This window comes from Oratosquilla oratoria, chromosome 42 (genome assembly GCF_046742065.1).
Source record: "Oratosquilla oratoria isolate Oo_2021 chromosome 42, ASM4674206v1, whole genome shotgun sequence".
Classification (NCBI taxonomy): Eukaryota; Metazoa; Arthropoda; class Malacostraca; order Stomatopoda; family Squillidae; genus Oratosquilla; species Oratosquilla oratoria.
The window spans coordinates 257,501-278,903 of NC_134818.1; the positions used below are offsets into that span (position 1 = coordinate 257,501).

The window sequence follows — 21,403 nt, forward strand, 5'->3', positions numbered from 1 at the left end:
CATCAAATGCTTTCAACTATGAATCAAAAGAACAATCAGTGATTAAATAATGACTTGAGACTTTTAACTTTAAGATGAAAAATTAAATTTTCTATTGCATAAAAACCATTACCTAGATGGCATATCCCCGAAGATGTTTGTATATCCACTTCGCCAAAGTATTTCGTGAATGGAGTGAAACTGGTCCCGCAAATAATTGTTCACCTGAAGTTGGATAAACATTTTACAATTACTCACAAAATGACAAGGAGACATGTAAAAGATACCTACTCTGACTTTGTTTACTTTAACAGAAACAAATACATATCCCAGATCAATCAGCCTATTGTCTCAGGCCTTTCTTGCAGACTGTAGTGTCACCGATGTTGGTTCCACTACTAGTCACCTTTGTTGGAAGTGGCCAGCCTGAAACGAGTGGTAAGGACAAGGAATGGAAGGTTTTTCACAAAGGGGAGTCAGAACACACCATTGAGTTTGCCGTGGTATGGTTCCCTTGGGCACACTTGGAATGAGCATTTCCGTACTCTGTGCCGACGGGTGGTGGTATTCTCATCGGAAAGTACCTGTCAGAACATAGTTCGCCGCGGTGTATTTACCCATACGCACCCTTGGGATGAACACTTCTGTGCTCAGTGCTAACGGCTGGTACTATTCCTTACAGAACAGCTATCTCTCAGAAGAATAGCTAGGATATTTAAAGACAATCCCATGACTGATCTCTGTTTATTGAAAATGTCGATGATACTGTGGCGAAAGAGAATGAATGAATGTTGCATAGTGTGCCTGGATGGTTGGTCTGGACGTGACATGATTTGTAACGTGGATGAATGTGTGATTCGGAGAGGAAGTAGGGGTATGTAGCGAGGGTATGTTTGGGGGGACGCAGGGGGGTGGTCTCTGCGGGCCCTGCCATACCCACATGGTCAGTAGTGCGAGCCTAGACCCGGTGTGAACACAAAGTGTCAATCCTCCTCTTGTTGGACATAATAGAGTCAAGAAAGTGATAATACTGCCTTTTCCCTGACCCGGACAAGTGTATAATTTACCATTCACTCGTGGGTTCCAGATCGCGGCCCACGTAGCTACAAAAACTGGTGAGTTTGAAAGAGACGGTTTGTCGCGTATAGTGAGATATGTAACAATTGGTGTACCAGAAGTGGGAAGTGGGATATCGAAGTGATAAGTAACTTGATATCGAAGTGATAAGTCATTTGATATTGAAGTGATAAGTGACTTAATATTGAAGTGATAAGTGACTTAAGTGATCATGGATGCCACCGGTGATGGTAAAGACAGATAAATTAAGGGAAGGCAGGAGGCGAGTGTGATGGCGTCGAGTGTGATGGCGTCGAGTGAATGTGAGGATGACGCGGTGTCGTTCCGGGAAGTTATAGAACATGTATCTCCTCAGTCAGTGGTGCTCTTGGCACAACGCTCAGTGGCCGAGATGTTGAAACACCAACAACAGGTCATGACAGACATGATTGCGATCCAAATGGACCAGCAAAAACGGGTCATGACTGAAGTGAAAGAGGAACTGAGAACGATCCTAGAGGCACGCGTTAACCAGTATGCTGACGACGTGTACCACCGTGTGAAAGAGGAGGTTAAGGAAGAGGTAGTGGCAATGAAGGAAGAGGTTAAGGAGGAGGTGAATGCAATAGAAGAGAGGTGTCGTGAGCACATGTAGACGTGTCTTGACAAGGTATCGACACTTGAGGCGGTTTTGGGGAGACAGGAGAATGGGGCGATTGCAGCAAATCTCGATACCGTGACTTAGTGCAAAATTGCTGAGCGTCGCGTGGCGGGAGCTTCCTCCCTCCCCGCCTCGCAAGCGGTGAGCACCATCACCCCACCCCCCTCACCTCCTCGTAGCCTCTCGCCGCCACCGGCGTCTCTACTCACCCCCGCTCAACGGCCGAGGAGCGCCTGTTGCCACCTGAACCCAGAGGACGACCTCACATGGAGACATCTGGGGTGCCGTTCAGTTAAACTGCAACCCCGGGGGGCTTGTGGAGTGGTGAGGTCACGCGGTGTGAGAAGGAGAGGAAGGTGATTGAATATGAAGGGAAAGTGTCTTGGGACGCATACCAGGCACTGTATGATGTGGTTGCAGCCTGTCAGAATTGGTCACAGGAAGAGAAGGTCTTTCAGCTGGTGAGTGTGCTGAAAGGGCAGGCGTAGGAAGTTCTGGAACACTTCAACCCCGCACAACTGTGATGTTATGACATTGTGGCTCGGGCTCTCCGACGTCGTTTCGGCAGGAGGCGGCAACCGGAGGTGTTCCGGGTCCAGCTGAAGACGAGGAGGCGAGGGAAGGACGAGGCCCTTCCCTTACTAGCGCAGGACGTGGAGGCGCTAGTGAGGGGTGCTTACCCCATGGCCACGGAGGACACAGTGGATATGTTGGCAGAAGACTGCTTCGTGGACGCCCTTCACGATAGGCAATTACAGATCCACGTTAAGCAGGCTGCGCCCAAGAACGTGCGAGAGGCTTTGGCAAGGGCAGCGGAGTTTGAAGCCTTTCTCATGAGCGTCAGCCCTGCTGCTCCCCCACCTCCCAGCGACGCGTCTGGGTGGAAGCGTCGCCCGAGCCGTGCTTGGGCCCGGCGTGCGCAGGCAAGTGGCAAGGCATCTCAACCTGGTGGGAAGGCGAGCTCCAAGCCTTTCAAAGGATCATGCTTCAACTGTGACCAGGTAGGTCACAAAAAGTACGACTGCAAGAGGAGGGCACGGTCGCTGGAGGACGGAAAGCGGCAGGTATTCGAGCCCTGCTGTTGGAGTTGCAGAATACGGGGGCATAATTCTTCTGAGTGCCGCCAGCCCAAGGGGGTGACGCCATCGGCGGGAAACTTGAATCAGCTGGGGGCCGGGGCACCTTCCCAGCAGAGCACTTGGGCGCCCCAACCCATCTAAGGTGTCGTCAGGTGGCGGCGTCCAACGCCATCAAGGTGGCAGGATGTATAAATGGACGTCAGGTGGAGATGGCAGTGGATACGGGGGCAGAGAGGACCTTCGTACGAGAGGGAGTCCTACCGGAACGTGGTGTGAAGTGCGTGGGTCAGCAACTGTGCGGAGTTACAGGAGACTGTGTACCTGTGAAGGGACCGGTGTGGGTGAATCTGGCCGTAGGCAGGGTGACTGAAAGCCTGCCTGTGCTTGTGGCGGAAATGGAGGATGAATGCCTGTTGGGGTTGGATTTCCTTAATCGCGTGGGGGCGTGTGTTGATCTCCAGGAGGGTAGGATGTCAGTGAGGGGCTATGAAGTGCCTTTGAATCCTAATGGAGAGCTCGCCACGAGGGATGAGTTAAAGGAACCCAGAGGGCAGAGATCCCAGGCCGTCAAGTCACCCAGCCAAGGTAAAGCGCGGAAGGGAAGAGTGGCCCGCACCTCCGCTACTACGACCATAGACTTGAGGTCAGGCTATCATCAAGTCGAGATGGCACCTGAGGATAAAAAGAAGACAGCCTTCTCGATTGGACAAGGCCTGTGGCACTGGAACGTGATGCCCTTTGGCCTCATGAATGCCCCTGGAGTCTTTGAGCGTCTTATGGAGTGCGTACTCGACGGTATGCAGTGGAAAGCGGCAGTCGTCTACCTAGACGACGTGCTGGTGTTTGGAAACAGTTTCGAGGAGGAGCTGGCCAGGCTCACAGAAGTGTTCGCCCGCATGAGGAAGGCTGACTACTTCACGAAGTGGCCGGAAGTCTGTGCTCTACCTAACCACGAGGCAGAAACTGTGGCTCAGTTCCTCGTGGAGGTGTTCGTGCGCTAAGGAGTCTCAGGGGAACTGCACTTAGACCAAGGACGAGAGTTTGAGTCGCGGGTCTTTAAGGAATGCTTCAGTCTACTTGGCATCAATAATACTCGTACTTCTCCCCTGAGGCCCCAGAGCGACGTTATGGTGGAAAGGTTTAACACGACGATTGTCCAGCAGCTGGCCAAGTACTGTCAGGAGGACCAACGCGATTGGGACGTGTGGGTGCCGTACGTTCTCATGGTCTATCGTTCAGCTGAGCATGAGGCCACGGGATTCACGCCATCCAAGTTAATGTTTGGCAGGGAAATTCGTCTGCCAGTCGACCTCTCTACCGTCCGACCACCAGGAGCAGAACTCACACATACCTATAGTGACTACGTGATGACGATGCAGCGGCGACTGGAGGCTTTCCGCTGGGCGAGTCAGCAACTGCGAGCGTCAGGTCAGGCTATGTGGAGGCAGTACCAAGGCGACTTGGTCTGGCTGCATAATCCAGAGAAAACCTGGCAAGTCACCGAAACTCCAATCTGACTAGGAAGGACCATATAAGGTGACGGAAGTAATATCCGCAGTCAATTACCGACTAGAATTGCCTGGCAGAAAACGGGCGAGTAAAATCGTACACGTAGATAGGCTGTGGAAACACCCAGGCGAGGGAGAATTTACCTGGGGTGATCGTGATGTAGAGTCGAGAGACAGTGACAGAAGTGGTAGTAGTTGTGATGATGGTGATCATAATCCTGGTGTTGAACATGAATATGATAGCGATAGTGACACTGAGAGTGACGAAGGTGTAGCACATGAAGACTCGGAGACAGTGAAGATGAAGTAGAGAGAGATCAGAGACCTGGTCGACTTCCCGGAAGTAGGACATTTGATGTGCTTAATGTGTTCTTTGGATATGACATTGGATGTGGTTAATGTGTTCTTTGGATGTGACATTTGATGTGATTAATGTGTCTTTGGATGTAATGTTTTCCTAATGAAGAAATGATGTTTTATTTTTTATTTATACAAAAATGTTTTAAGTTCTTTTGTAAGTCTTTGTTGGTGGATGAAAGCTGACGGGTCGCCAAGCTTTGTAAATGGGGATAATGTGGCGAAAGAGCATGAATGAATGATGCATAGTGTGCCTGGATGGTTGGTCTGGACGTGGTTTGTAACGCGGATGAATGCAGCCTTATAACACAAAGTCCACGAGACTAAAAAAAAACAAACAAAAAAAACGAACAAGTGGGTCTGCCCCACATCTATCATAACTCTGACTTCCTTCCATTTCATTCTTTTCTTATACTAAACCCCCAAATCCCCCCCCTTCACTCCCCCTCCCCATCTTATCTATCCTGCCCTCTGAACGTGCAGGGAGAAAAATAACAAGAAAAGGAATACCGACCAATGCTCCGGAAAGGATCAAGACCCTGCTAATGAATAGTCTGAGCCATGAGGGTCCAAAGATCTTTAATGCCCTCCCGAGGGATGTAAGAGATATCACGGGCTGTACAGTGGACAGACTGTAGGCTGGACTAGATAAATTCCTGTCATCAGTGCCAGATGAACCACCTGTACCAGGCTACACTGCTAGATGCCGGTCAACAAACACAATACCAAACCAGGTGACCTTAAAGAAACTGGACACCAGGAATGGTAACAGTGGCTATGAAGAAGTCTTCTAGACACATCCAAGTAATGTATGCTTACTGCGTGATACGGAGTAGGTGTATGTAGCGTGGGTATGTTTGGGGGACGCAGGGGCTGCGGGTCCGCCATATCCCTGACCAGTAGTGCGAACACAAAGAGTCAATCCTCCTCTCATTGGACATAATAAAGGCAAGAAATAAGCCTTTCCCCTGACCAAGAATAGTGTATAATTTTCAATTTATTTGTGGATACCAGATCACGGACCATGAATACAAATATATGTATATTAAGTCATGTCTATAATACATGAGCACCATTTCATAACACAATAATTGTATATACAACAATGGTGGCGAAATTCTTGATTCTTTGTTTTTAGTATACAATATTTTAAAATCTTTATACAATACATATATATCCTTGTTACAGGATACAGAAAAATCTTTCATTATTTTATTTACAAAATAAATAAAGTTGCTGGAGTGAATATATATATTTATATGAATATGGATTAATCAAATGCGTGTCATCCTAAGGGGTGACCATAGTTTTGTCCTGTGCTTAGCTGTCATGAAACTTAATTAAGGGGAAACTACGTGTTAGCTACAGAACGCTATAAGACAACCCCTAAATTCCAGGTTACTGGCAACAGCCACCAGATTGGCCTGTAAATCATCCAAGGATTTTTTTTATTTATTTTTTTTATTTTATGCAGCAATAACCACGACAGTTATATTGCTGCATGCCAGACCTCTTGATATCCATCCCTCTGAATCCTTTCAACACAATATACACTCTATAAGGGATTTGTGGGAAAACCCTGTTCCAATCATGAGGTTTCTCGGAGACGGTACTGCTTGGCCAGAGTCCAATAACAATTATTTTACCCAATTTCAGAAAATGTCACTAAAACCTGACTCTTAGATAATTAACCACTAATTCGTGGGTTCCTGAGCACATCCCACGTATTTAAAAATATATATTGTAGACGTGAACTAAGGTGTGGATTTTAGTTAAGAGGGCAGGATAGATAAGATGGGGGAGAGGGAGGGAGGGGGGAATTCGGGGTTTAGTGGAAGGAAAGAGTGAAACGGAAGGAAGTAAGAGTTATGATAGATGTGGGGCAGACCTACTTGATCGGTTAGTTTATAGTCTTTTGGACTTTTTTTTTTTTTTTTTTTAGCATGGTAAGTAACAATATTATGTACAACTGTCTTGAGACGACACTCATGTCTTTGTGTTGTTGTGGCGCCACTCGGGTCGCATCGGGGTCTAGTGGAAGGAAAGACTGAAATAGAAGGAAGTAAGAGTTATGATAGATGTGGGGCAGACCCACTTGCTCAATTAGTTTGTAGATTTTAAGAATTGCATAGTTAGTTAGAAGGCAGGATAGATAAGATGGGGGAGAGGGAGGGAGGGGGGAATTTGGGGTCTTAGTGGAAGGAGAGAGTGAAACGGAAGGAAGTAAGAGTTATAATAGATGTGGGCCAGACCCACTTGCTCGGTTAGTTTAGAGTCTTTTTTTTTTTTTTTTTGTAGTCCCACTCGGCCCAACCCACCGTACAACAATGGTGGCGAAATTCTTGATTCTTGTTTTTAGTATACAATATTTTAAAATCTTTTTACAATACATATATATCCTTGTTACAGGATACAGAGGAATATTTTTCATTTTATCTACAAAATAAATAAAGTTGCTGGAGTGAATATATATATTCATATGAATATGAATTAATCAAATGCGTGTCGTCCTAAGGGGTGACCATAGTTTTGTCCTGTGCTTGGTCCAGGTTACTAGCAAAAGATTGGCCTATAAGTAATCCAAAGATTTTTTATTTTATTTTATTTTATGCAGCAATAACCACGACAGTTATATCGCTGCATACCAGACCCCTTGATATCCATCCTTCTGAATCCTTTCAACACAATATACACTATAAGGGATTTGTGGAAAAACCCTGTTCCAATCATGTTTCTAAGGAAGGCGGAACTGCTTGGCCAGACAGTCCAACAACAACAATTAACTTACCCTCAAACAGACAACAAGTAAACACTCACATATCATTTTGCAAAGACAAGCCCTCTCACCCCTCACCCTGATGACCAATGCATCATTCGAATGTGTAAGTGAATATATATCATTGTAGCATCTTCAAGAAAGGTACTTACCCGCTGAATTCCTTCAAAGTGGGCCCGTTGATCAAAATCAAGCTCCCACCATGTCTCATCCATTTCTAGTTCTCCAAATGTTAGAACTTGCTCCCCTGTTAGATCAAGCGTGTCTGCTCCAACATCTGTGTTTACAAACAAATGTATTAGTAATATAAGAGAATCCATATTTGACCCTCTTCTTAACATAAATGGTACAATACATGAAAAATATCAATAAAATTATCATTCTGAAAACAATAAACCTAAGTTATATAATATTCATTATCCACATATTTAATTTTACTTACATCTGCATGGCATTGCAACTGTAATGTCCACATTAAGTATAAGCTTCTCATCCATATCCACATCTGGTTTGAATTTGAACTTAAAATCAGTTTCCAAGAAGTATATGAACTCCCAAATAATCAGCCAGATTATCAGTCCAAAACTTATCAGTGATACTAAAAGAAAAGAAGAGAAAAAACATATATATATTATGAGGTCCTAACATAAGAGGGAGGGTGGAGGGGTGTGGAGTGTATTTAGGGATGGAATGGGTGGAATGATTTTATGCCTTTTCCTTTTTGGCTACCTCCCTTGTAAGGGGGAAAAAGCCTTGGTATATATATATAATATATATTTTTTTTTTCATGCTTTTACTAGGTGGATTCCTTACAAGGTAACCTACAGCTCACATATATCATTGTAATACACCATACTGGGATATTGACCTCGTACTAGGGTATTCACCCCATACTCGGGTATTGACTGCATGGTAACAAGCGGCAAATACTTTAAGGGGTGTTTTACAGCATCCTAACAGACTGGACCCACACATTATTTGTCATTGTCAATCAATTAATTGTTGCCTCAAGTTTTACCGAGTAGAAAACCCACATCCTCAAAACCTCCCACAGATTTTTCTAGGAAGAATCTTTGGACTGTTGTCTGTGATGTAATAGTGTAGGACTGTTTCTATGTCACTGGCTCAAAGCGGTAGGGAGAAAAGATCAGTTGTCAGTCGTCAACTCTCCATGTGTTAAAAAGTGTAAGAAATACAGGTGAAGTTGATAAAGCAAAATCTTGGGTTCAGTCAAGAGACTTAGTGCCAGCCCCTCAAGGCTGCACTTTGTGATGGAGGTGAGGGGGTTGATGGGACCACTGCTTGTAGGTACCCGTTATAGGTCCCTATTATGAGAAATAACAAAAAGATAACAAGGGTGATCTTTGTGAGGTTCATAAGATCTTTTGAAATCTGAAGATTAAGAGAAAAGCAGGTTTGAAATAATCAACTCAATATATCTATCTAATCTAGGTGCCTTACCAGCTTTCATCTTATCCAAAGCTCTTTGTATCTCCTCTTTCCTTATACCACTATCATTCTCAGTTCCTATCACATTAATTTTCTTCCCACTACCATAATCAAAACCTCCTTATCCTCTTCTAGAAAGCAAGATTGAGAGAATACATAGTACGGTAAGAAAACTGTTTCCTAGCCTGATAGATAATTCCTGTGAGGAGAAACTACAAGCACTGGGTCTGTTAATAATATATACTCCACAAAAGGATTTATGAGAAAACCCAGTACCAGTCAAGGCATTCATTGGATAGCCCAGACAGTCTAGGGAACAACAACATTGAAAGACTGAAGAGAAAGAGGTGATATAATTACATTATTCAAGTCACTAAAGGGAATAAACTACATTTACAGAAGAGATATCTTGATTAGTGATAGGACTTAGAGAGTTCATGAGAACAAATTAAGCCTGTTCTTCTTTGCAACAATTCTTCATGTGGTCATTTCTTTCCTGCTACCACCACCTTCATCTTTTCATCACACCATTCACCGCCACTCCTGTTCCCTCCCGTCCTCCTCATCCAACATATTGTCTTTATACATTTTACTACTTCCTCTTTGAAACATACCTCTTCTTCCTCTACTCCTGGTTCTCCTTGACAAGGATCAAGTAGTCAGAAAAGTGGTAAAGAATAGGTCCAAAAGAACTGCAGTAGTACAAAAGCATCTCATTATTCCTTTCTAAACCGAGACTTTGATTTAACAAAAACCAACTATATGTAGCCTTGGTCCATAGAGGTTTCTTAAAATATTAAGTAAAATAATGATGTGTCACCCTGCAGTCAATATTCTAATCTAATAAGACTTTTTTTATGCACCTGTTCCACCAGTAGGAGTTGTTTCAACACATTCTTCAGATGTTTTTGGAAAAGCATCCAAGCTTTTCACTGTCTGGATTGTTCTCCGTCTTCGAAGCATTTCAACTTATATGGAAGAAGCCTGTGAGGAAAATAAAAACTCATCTAAGTATTTGCACTTTCTATGTATGTTATTAAAAAGTGGACTTAAATTTAGAAAAGAGCCGTATCATCTTACCATTGTCACAACAATAATCTTTTCTTCATCTACCACACAAGCTTGTCAAACACCAATACAAGAATCAGGTTGTATTACATTTTTGCTTTTTCTTTTAGGAATGTCCCCTGTGGGGCTACAAGGAGAAGGATGCCTAGTGGAATTACTTGGTGACAGTATTCTTTTCCCCCACCAAAGGGAAGGTAGGCGAAAAAGGAAATGAATATTCAGAGAAATTGTACAGGACAGTAACAAGGGGTTGGGGGACAGCATAACGGAGGGACAGTCGTAGTATAAAAGTGTCATCATTTCTCTATGAACAGAATTTTCCTCTATCACAGCCAAAATGATGTGTGGCTCTGGTCCATAGGGGCACCCCATATAGACCCTAAAGTACCAACTGCATGCCACTTTGCCACAATAACATGCAGCCAATGCGTTATGTCGCCCTGGCTGTTCAACTTATACATGGATGGGGTAGTGCGAGAGGTAAATGCAAGGGTAGTGGGTCAGGGATTGGAGATGGTTAAAGAAAATGGAGAAAAGTGGGAGGTGAGCCAGCTGTTGTTTGCGGACGACACTGCGCTTGTGGCAGGATCGGAGAAGGGATTGAGGAAGTTAGTGACAGGGTTTGGGAGAGTGTGTGATAGAAGAAAGCTGAAGATAAATGTGGGTAGAAGTAAGGTGATGAGATGTATAAGGGGTGAAAGTGGCAGTAGACTGGAAGTGAGCATTAAGGGAGAGCGACTGGAGGAAGTGGATAGTTTTAGATACTTGGGTGCAAATGTGGCAGGAAAAGGTGGAGTGAAGGTGGAGGTAGAATGTAGATTGAGAGAAGCGAGTAAATGCCTTGGTGGATTAAAAAGTGTAATAAGGAATAGACATTTGGGAATGGATGCTAAGAGGAGACTGTATGAAGGAGTGATTGTACCAACAGCACTGTATGGGGCAGAAACATGGAACATAAGAGAGGATGAGAGGAGTTTGAATGTGTTTGAGATGAGGTGTCTGAGAAGTATGATGGGGGTTACTAGGCTAGATAGAGTGAGAAATGAGGAGGTGAGGAGGAGAACAGGGGTGGAAAGGGGGTTGGGAGATAGGGTTGATGAAAGAGTATTAGGATGGTTTGGACACATGGAAAGAATGAGTGAAGAAAGACTAGTAAAAGAGGTATGGAAGGCAGATGTGGAGGGAGTGAACATGAAGGGACATCCTAGGATGAGGTGGATGGATGGGGTGAAGGGGGCTTTGGGGAAGAGGGAAATGTCTGTTGAGGAAGGACGGGAGAGGACAGAAGACAAGGGTGAATGGAGAATGGTTGTATATGGATGATGTTGTGATGCATGTGGTGGGGTGAGGTAGTATGTGTGAGCAAATTTTGACACAGCCCGTAGGGATTTCTCCCCATCTTCTCCTTTATGCATGGGGGGACGGAGGATCGCCGATTTAATGAAGCGGCCTTGCTGTGGATGTGCTGTGTCTTGCGACACTGCTTCTGACCCAGGGCAGTGGACAAGGTGCAGGGATGACCCGTCATCCAGGAGGTGCTAAGATGAGAGGGAGGGTGGAAGGGTTTTGGAGTGTATTCAGGGATGGAATGGGTGGGAATGATTTAATGACTTTTCCTTTTTGCTACCTCCCTTGTAAGGGGGAAAAAGCCTTGGTATATGTATGTATGTATATGTAGTATTACATTATGTTTGTTTGTGGTTAAATTGACTTGGATTATGTCTGGTTGGACTGGGATAAGTTGTTTTAGACTAGGTTATGTCATGTTAAATTGAATTAGGTTATGTTAGATTGGGTCAGGTTAGGTTAGACTGGGTTAAGTTAAGTTAGGTTAGGTTGGAACAGGACATATTTTGCCAAATGCAGTATTGGCTAGGAATTCTACAATTTTGCATTTTTTACTGACTGCAATACTGATCCTTTATGACACCCAGGCTACAGTGATGGCAGAAAAAACATAATGTATTGCTTATACTTAATGATTTTCCATTAGAGAGAGCCAGTAACAAAGATATCACTGTCTCCAGTTCTGAATGAAATTAACTTGAAATTAACCTCTTGAATACAACAACACCTATGTACAGTGAGACCTCTCATTAATGGACGTTAATTAGCTGTGTCTGCGGTGTTTTCGCTGTGTTTTTGGTGCTGTTGTTTAGTGCGTGCAATCACTATGCCACCAAAAAACCACTCCAACACTGAAAACACAGCTAATTAACGTCCGTTAATGTCAGGTTTCACTGTACGTATCCTGAGCCGAGAGTGAGGTATATGAGGATGCTGGCATGAGCTTCCTGATTATATCTATTTTGTAGCTGCATCTCAGTGACCTCTGTATTCTGTGAAAGGATCCCATTTTCTGTGATATTATATTTATTCAGGCTGAAAGAGAACAAGCATAACAGCAGTAAGTTTATACTTTGTAAGGTGCATATTGTGATGCATCATTGTACATCAGGCAACCTGATGTGTATGCAAATATTTAACTCATATTGACGAGGTTAACAAATCAAACCTATCCAGAGAATTTAAGGAGAGGAAAAAGATTCAATCATATCCGAAACTGGAATATGCATCAATGGTAAGGTCACACACAGAGTGCAAGATATAAGAAAGATTGAGAGGATATAAATGCAACCAAACTGGTTCCCAGCCCGTCAAATAAGCCAGGATGGGAGGGCTTTAACCCCTTCGATACGATGACGCCTACGTATGCATCATGAGGAGCAAGTTGGTATGTGAGGATGCCAATGTCGGCATCTTGATTATATATATTGTAGTTGTACCTGCGTGACCCCCATACTCTGTAAACTGGCTTCATCATATTTTCTATGGTTATCAAAATTCATGGGTGAAAGAGAACGAGCAATACAGCGGTAACTTTATTCTTTATAATGCGAGTATAATGACGCAACATCGCACATCTGGCAGCTAATGCTGCCCACGAGATTTTGGCCCGTATTGAAAGGGTTAAGAGAGCATGAAAACAAATTGAAAACTACATACATACATACATATACCAAGGCTTTTTCCCCCTTCCAAGGGAGGTAGCCAAAAAGGGAAAGGCATAAAAACACTCCCACTCCATTTCATCCCTAAATACACTCTACACCCCTCCCACCCTTCCTCTCATCTGAGCACCTCCTGGATGACGGGTCATCCCTGCACCCTGCCCACCGCCCTGGGTCAGAAGCAGTGTCGCAAGACACAGTACATCCACAGCTAGGCCGCTTCATTTAATCGGCGACCCCCCCTCTCCGTCCCCCTTTGCATATATCAAATGTCTAAAATAGTTCTCCATAGTGATACATAAATACTTAGAATAGCTTAGAAGGCAAAAGAGCCCAAACTGGAACAATACATGAATTTGAATACAAGTTTAATCATTGGAAAATAAGATGACATAGCCCAAGTTGGAACCATATGCAAATTTGAGACAATTTATAGTTTCACCCAACCAACGATTTTGATATGTGGCTTATGTGTTTCTGGTGAGAAATGTTATGATATGAACGATGGTGTACATAATTTCCGTCGCAAATGCATACTTTTCAAGTAATTAAATATTGAAGTTACGTACTTATGCCTACATCTCCCCAATGATTTGGGGGGACCTGTGGGAAAATGGGGTTTTTGGGTGGGGGGCACTAATAAGTCAAGTATGATAATTGGAGAAGTAATAAGTCAGGTATGATAATTGGAGAATAACAGATAGGACCCCATGAACACTGCTCCTTTCCTGTATACTACAATTAGGTAAATAAATACAACAGGGAGACAATGCTACCTCATGTCTGATAATCAAAAATTGACACATTAGTAAATGATAAAATGTCAAGATGGAGAATAGTTATGAGATGAGTTCCACTAGGTTCATTGCTTGCACCAACTAATATTTCTTGTCTATGTTCATGACATGATGGAATGTACAATATGTTTGCCAATGATGCAAAAATCATGAGAAGAGTGAAAAATGAGGACTGTAGAATATTGCAAAAATATCTAAACACTATCTTATGCCTTTTCCTTTTTGGCTACCTCCCTTGTAAGGGGGAAAAAGCCTTGGTATATGTATGAAAATGAGCAATAACTACAAAAGACCATCTTTGAACTATTCCTTGGGAAGTGAACCCATTACAAAAGAAAAAGAGAAGAAAGATTTGGGAGTGTTGATAAAAGACAACCCGTCACTTGACAGACATATCAGCAGAATTGTGTGAGACATATGGACCGCTGCAGAAAATAAAAGTAGCTTTTCACTACATGAATAAAGAGATAATGAAAAAAAAAAAAAATAATAATAATTGAAACCCTAATCCATCTAAGACCGGAATATGTGTCAGTAATATCGTCCCCACACAGAACGAAGGATACGAGATTGAGAGAATGCGAAAGGCAGAAACCAAACTGGTCCCTAGCATGGTAGATAAACCATATGAGGAGAGACTAAAAGCACTGGGTCTGCCAACTTTGAAAGATCAAAGAGAAAGAGGTGATATGATTACAATACTGAGGTCACTCAAGGGGTAGATGCATTGACAGAAGAAATTTCTTGATTAAGGATGTGGGGGCTTCAGAGGTCATGGGAACAAATCAAGAAAGACCACATTTCTACAGGATGTGAAGAAATACATTTTTTCATATAGAGGCATAAATACTTGGAATAGCTTAGACGGTGATATAGCCCAAGCTCAAACAATACATGAATTCAAATCTAAATATGATTATTGGAAATCATGGATACTGGATAAGTTGGAACTGTACGTGAATTTGAGGTTAGATAATAGTAAATTGGATAGAAAAAAATGGGACCCAACAAGCATTGCTCCTTTACTATATACTACAATTAGGTAAATACTTGACGGAAAGGGAGGATGGGCTAAAATCACCATGCAATGAAAATAGTATTATCCAGTACATACTGTACATATTATAATTACAAAAGGATAGGAATAAGTGGAGAATGGCTGTGAATGGACTACAAATTTATGCCATCTGAGAGAATTTTTCTTCATTTTTTTCTGTTTTAGCATAAGGAGACAAGGAGGGAAGGATACCGTATAAATGAAGTGGTAGGCCCAGTTGTGGAAGTGTTGTGTCTTGTTACATTGCTTCAGACTCGGGCAGTAGGCAGCAGACAGGGATGACCCTTTATCCACAAGGAGCTACAATCAAAGATTCACTTGTAATTCCAAAAGATCCACTTGTAATTCCAAAATGAAAGATCCACTTGTAATTCCAAACAAGTTTCTCTTACCTAACCCTACATACATTGTCACTTCCTGTGTGAAACTATAAATTAATGAAACAATATGTTAAGTAAATTTAAAAGTTTCTATAGCTCTTATATTCAGTAAATTTTTAAAAGTGCACACCTATGCAATATAGCAATAAAAATTAGCAATTAAAATAAACTTTGTAAATTATAATACATCAACACAATATGTACTTTTTTGGGCAAAAATTGATAAAAAGTTGCTAAAACCAATTTACTAAAAAAGTCGCGGCAGGTGAATGGTACACCATGTTTGTTTTGATAGGCGCCGAGGTCAAAGAAATGAAAGGATGATAAATTTGTCTATTCTAACCTTACATAACCTAAGTTGTATTTAGTAATGCTGTACCTGTAATTCTAAAGATCATCTGGGTCGCCGTCGTTGTCTTCGTCACGGATGCTGACAGCCTGATTAAGTACTCGATCAGACTGTGGGGAATAGAGTTGTTGCATAGCTTGAAAGAAGCCCTATCGTCTTTGTAACAGCACTTATTAATGACAACTGGAGTTGGAGAACACTTAGTGCACATTGTGAAAGCCATCGTCTAACTGACATCAACTGGACTGGACAGACAACAACATGGCATCTTGATGCTATGTTTGGTTCTATATTTGCTTTTAGCAAGGTCTTTTTGTTACTGATTTCCGCCAAGAAAAACATATATTATGTTGATGTATTATAATCTACAAAACTGTTAATTTTCTAATTTTCTGTTATATCTCATAGGTGTGCACTTATATAAAAAAAAAAAACTATATTCTATTCAAGTTCTTCTATGAAGTTCTGGCATATGTAAGCTACTTGCTCTTTGTTCTGGTGCCCTTTATTTAAGCACTTCCACAATGCTCTGGGCGGCTCCACATCCCTCTGACATTAATATGGCTTTTGTATCAAACAATATAATTATTGACATAAACATTGGGGGTAGTATCTTTTTTCCAAAGATTTACCCTTGAAATCTATTTAATTAGAAAATTACACCGCTCAAGAGCAAAAGAAAAATTCATAGTTGCAGAAACAGGAAATGATAAATCTGGCTCTAACGGTAACCCACCGTAATTTAAAAAAAATTCAATTTAACTTGCACGACCTAGTTTAATTAGGATTTAAATTGTTAACCCATCAACTGATACCGATATTTAGCAATCAATGACGAGGGATCGGTCACCTTTACACAGGCATATCAAAACAACAGCTTGCAAATGATAACAGAGCACATATGATAATTATAGTTTGAATTGCTCTAAAATACTAAAAAATAAAAAGTATGAGCTGTTTTCTGACTATAGCTATGGTAGATACACATTATAATAAATGGGACAGGAAAAAATACCTATCATCAATATTGATTTTAGTTTTTGTGTACACTGTGGGTTGTGTTTATGATCTATCCAATATTTCAAACATCCTAAATGCTTAGATAAGATATATACCAAAATGTACATATTCTCCCCCTTTTCTACGTAGTGTTACTAGTATAATTAAAAATATATATTACGTGTAATTAAATATGCATATATATCTTATATATAGTATTAAAATAATTTGTATATTTTCTTTGCATATTAGTAAATAAAAAAGCAAAGACGTAAACAATACGTGTTTGCCAAAGTAGTAAATGTCACCGAGCTCGGTATCAAATCGATCATGAAATGTTTGATCACATGTTCTATATGTTCACATCGTTTTGTATTTTGTATAGATACACATATGTTTAAAATGGATTAATGAATATATGATAATATAAATAGCAAGGTAAGTAAAGGGACATTTGTAGAATAAATAAGTAAATAGAATATATATATATATATATATATATATATATATATATATATATATCTATATATATATATATATACACATATATATATATATATATATATATATATATATAAACATATAAAGAAATACATATATATATATAAATGCTAATAAGAACACGGGTACGTTTGTTCACAAATGCAAAGTAGACCACTTGGAAAAAGAAACTAACGAAGGAGAGCGCAACAAGTGTGTGTATGTATATATATATATATATATAATATATATATATATATATATATATATATATATATATATATATATATATATATATATATATATATATATATTAATCACAAAGAACCCACAGTCGGAATAAAAGGAACCTTTAGAAGAATGTGTAACTTCTATATATCGGATACTAGCAATAGCCCTCTTCAGGAAAGTACTATCTTGAAGAGGGATATAGCTATTAGCCGAAATATAGAAGTTATAGATTCTTCTAAAGTTTCCTTTTATTCCGACTGTGGGTTCTTCGTGATTATTATTTACAAATGTGCTACAACATTTTGTCTAAGTGTTTTATATATATATGTATATGTATATATATATATATATATATATTATATATATATATAAATTAATCAATGATAAAGTATGCAAATGAATAAACAAGTGAATGAATAAATAGAATAAAAATATATATCACATTAAAAATTCTCAAATCAATATCAGTCATAAAGCAGTGTCTAATATATACACACTTATTTCGAAAACCTCATACAATATATTCTACGTAATATGATTATGTAATTATTTGTCAGAGAAAATTAATATGTATTGAAAGTATATATTCTTTATTGCACTGTTACTAAACTGTGAATACAGTATATTCTACGTAATATGATTATGTAATCATTTGTCAGAGAAAATTCACATGTATTGAAAGTAAATATTCTTTACTGTATTGTCACCAAACGATCTTTGAGAGCTGAAGAGTAAAGATCGGGGGTGGTTCCTCGGACTGACTATCAGTACACAGTGGAGTGCCACAAGGATCGGTGCTAGATCCAATCCTGTTTATTTTTAGTTAAGATTTATTCAACAAAATAAAATACAATTTATACATACATATATACAATTTTTTTTACAAAATTACTTGTTGAAAAGGGAGAGCGTGAAGCAAAGCTTATGGGGAATTACTCTCCCTAAGGAAAGAATTATTCTTATCTTATTTATTTATTTTTGTTACATGTTAGTATGATACATACTAACATGATGTATATAAACAGCATAATAAACAACCTGGAGTCAGTAGCCAGTCTGTTTGCTGATCATACTAAAATATATCGTATAGTTAAGGCAGGGAAGTCATGCAAAGAGTACATGGGCAGATTGAGTAGAGTAGGAAATGGAAACTGAATTTTAACGCAGAAAAATGCAGGACAGTACACTTAGGATATCAGAACCCACAAGCAAGGCATGTTAAATGAGATAGTAAAACATAGGTGGATGAAACATCTCGAACTAAAAGGAATATCAATAAACAATCAGTTTGGGTTCTGAAAAGGAAAATTAACATCACAAATTAGCTACATTTTTATTCTACATTGACTGTGCTGCCTGAGATAGAGGGATGGGTGGACTGTGTACACTGGACTCTAAAAAAGCCTTTGGTAAAATGCCACGCAAAAGATTGATATGGAAATAAAAATACATAGAAGGCCTCAGTGGAAACATACTTGAGTGGATAAGATATTTCTTATATTTCGTGAAAGATGAAAAGTCAGAATGGAGAAAAATAACCAGCGGTGTACCACAGGGCTCAGTTTTGGTTCCTGTGATGTTCCTCGTATATATCTACAACATGGCAAAGGAAATTAGTAGCTATGCAAACCTATTTGCTGATGATGCAGAGATTATGAAGAGGGTAAGAAAGAAGGAGGATAGTATACTGTTTTATTTTATTGTTATTATTATTCATTCATTCATTTATTATCATTTCTTTACTATAATTATTATTGTTTTTAGCTTAAGGCAAGGGTAGAGAGAAAATCTTGAAAGGAAAGACAAGAGAAGAGAACAGGAGGATACGACACCCGTTGTTTGGTTACATGGTTAATAAGAGGGCTTTCACCTCTTTTGCTCTTTTTGGTTAGCCTAATGTTACAGGGATCTGGATCAAATGTGTGACTGGATTCTGGAGTGGAAAATTAACTTTAACACAAAGAAATGCAAAACGGTTGAAATGGGCTAAAGTGAGAAAAGATCGCCGATGGATTACAGATCGGGAAATGAATTTATAACCAAAACAAAGGAGGAAAGGGACTTAGGTATCATAACACTGGTCTGCAAAATTTACCAAAATACCTGTCCCACAAACAAAGGGAGATGAACTTGATTTATTTTTTTCTGCTGACTTCAAATATGTTTTCAGAAAAAATTCCGTCTGGTATAGTTTTTCTGTGATAGTATATTAGTTTTAAATATTTATAACTAATAAATGAGACTGATATTTCAATGAAATTTAACTTTGAAATGTAGTAATATTCAAGTTCGAGTGTATTTTGCTTCTGGGAGATTCCTTTTTAGTGTTCAGCAGTAATCAACCAACATTGAAGTGCTCCACTTTCCTTGATACCGGGTTTCCATGTTTAGAAAGTCCTGATGAAACCTCTCACCGTGTTCGTCACTGACGGCGCCAAAATTTGCAGGGAAAAAGTCCAAGTGAGAGTCTAGGAGGTAAAATCTTAGGCTCATGTTCCATCCCAAGGCCCTGTAGGGTGTTAGTAGCTCCTGCACGATTTCAGAATAGTTATTTGCTTTGTGATTTTCCAAAAACTCTGCACAAAATTTCTTAAATGAGAGCCATGCAGCTTTTTTTTCATTTACCTCTTCATAAAAATTCTGATCTCATCAGCTCCCTAATCTCTGGTCCAACAAAAATACCTTCTTTGATTTTTTGCGTCACTTACTCCAGGAAACTTGTTTTTCAAATATGTGAATCCCTTGCAAGTTCTACCCATACCATTAACAACAATTTTAATCAACCCTAGCTTAATATGCAAAGGAGGCAGATGCATTTTCTTTGAATCAACAAGAGGAAGATTGACAACATTCTTCTCTCATGGGGTCAGAGGTCGTTTCGGCCACACATTATTTTCATAATGATTTTCCTTGTCCCGACAGTCCCACTCACAGAGAAGGCAACAAAACTTTGTGTAACCCAGCTGCATCCCAAGTAAAAGTGCCACAACCTTTAGGTCACCACAGATTTTCCATTTATGTTCTTCATACTTATTTTTATTTATTTATTTTGCAGTAGCAGCTTCATACTTTCCTGTGTTTCCTTTATGTTAGCTGCATGAACCAGAAGAACAGAAGGAAACTTATTGCCATTGTGGAGCAAAACAACTTTCAGGCTCACTTTTGAAGAGTCAATAAACAAGCATCACTCATTCCTGTCATATGTTAAGTTCCTCCATAACAGAATATGCATCAGTGCAAAATACCACACCATTCTCAAGGGAGAAATAATGTTCAAAACCACAATGTTGCTTACGATGAAAAATAATTTTTTATCCTTTCTGGAGAAATTTCCAGCCCTTTAACCTGAAAGCAAGAAGTTAATTTTTTTCTACAAGTTTAAATCCCGCACAAGATCATTCAGATCTCCCTTACTCAATAAATATGGTTCACTTGAAGAACAGATTGGCTGAAAGTGCATAACAACGTCAAGCAGTGTTGCCAAACTCAGTGTTGCCAACCGCTTGATTGAAATTTATCCCACGTAACACACGTAACGTAACATGCCGTGAAACAAAAACTGTGGGTGATGGGGAAAAAATGGACATTATTTTTGGATTCTGCAAACAAAAATATGTAAGATACAGCTATTATTTTCCTTGGGATAAATTGTTTGTTGACCAATGTAATCAAAGACGTCCTATCTACAATTAATCAAATAAAACATGCCAAGATGTGTAGACTTGTGGAATAAGTTAGGTGACGTCATCACCATCCCAAACTATCGAAACCGACGCATTTGATTGGCCCATGCTTTCACACCACCAACATCTGATTGGACGACACTTCACCTTTATTGGCTGTAGCTTTGGATACCTAATCCCCTTCCTTTGTATAAAAGACCCTAAACTCCTACCCTTATCATTGCTTTTGAAAATAGGAAATGTTTATTTTACGGACAGAAATTTATGGGGCGACTTTGGAGCCTGACAGTGTAAATAATTGCTTAACAGAATTTCTGTGTGACATTTGTTTAACGCAGCATGAAAAATGACTTTCAAGGCGGATAATTAACCCATTAAACTCCGATGACAAGATGTCTTGTCGTTTGGTCAAATAAAACAAAAAATTATAAAACACCAAAATGTTTGATCCAACACCAGAAAAAGATGACGTCAGTCCTCGCT

At 40.1% G+C, this 21,403-nt stretch overlaps 1 protein-coding gene across 3 annotated transcripts in view; it reads right to left on the reverse strand.

Moving 5' to 3' along the window:
* The window catches only part of LOC143021476 (endoplasmic reticulum-Golgi intermediate compartment protein 2), a 29,038-nt gene extending 12,403 nt beyond the window's left edge, over window positions 1-16,635 (reverse strand). The window contains exons 1-7 of one of the 3 annotated variants that reach the window (XM_076179013.1): window positions 16,543-16,580; window positions 15,558-15,637; window positions 14,991-15,098; window positions 9,729-9,849; window positions 7,859-8,014; window positions 7,569-7,693; window positions 113-204 (exon numbers count right to left, since the gene is read on the reverse strand). In XM_076179013.1, the coding sequence (XP_076035128.1) occupies window positions 113-204; window positions 7,569-7,693; window positions 7,859-8,014; window positions 9,729-9,828 (473 nt within the window). In that variant the 5' untranslated portion in view covers window positions 9,829-9,849; window positions 14,991-15,098; window positions 15,558-15,637; window positions 16,543-16,580. Of the gene's footprint in view, window positions 1-112; window positions 205-7,568; window positions 7,694-7,858; window positions 8,015-9,728; window positions 9,850-14,990; window positions 15,099-15,557; window positions 15,638-16,542 lie in introns of all 3 variants that reach the window. The other 2 variants (XM_076179011.1, XM_076179012.1) reach the window with 2 other exon arrangements.
* Between the last annotated feature and the right edge of the window lie 4,768 nt (window positions 16,636-21,403).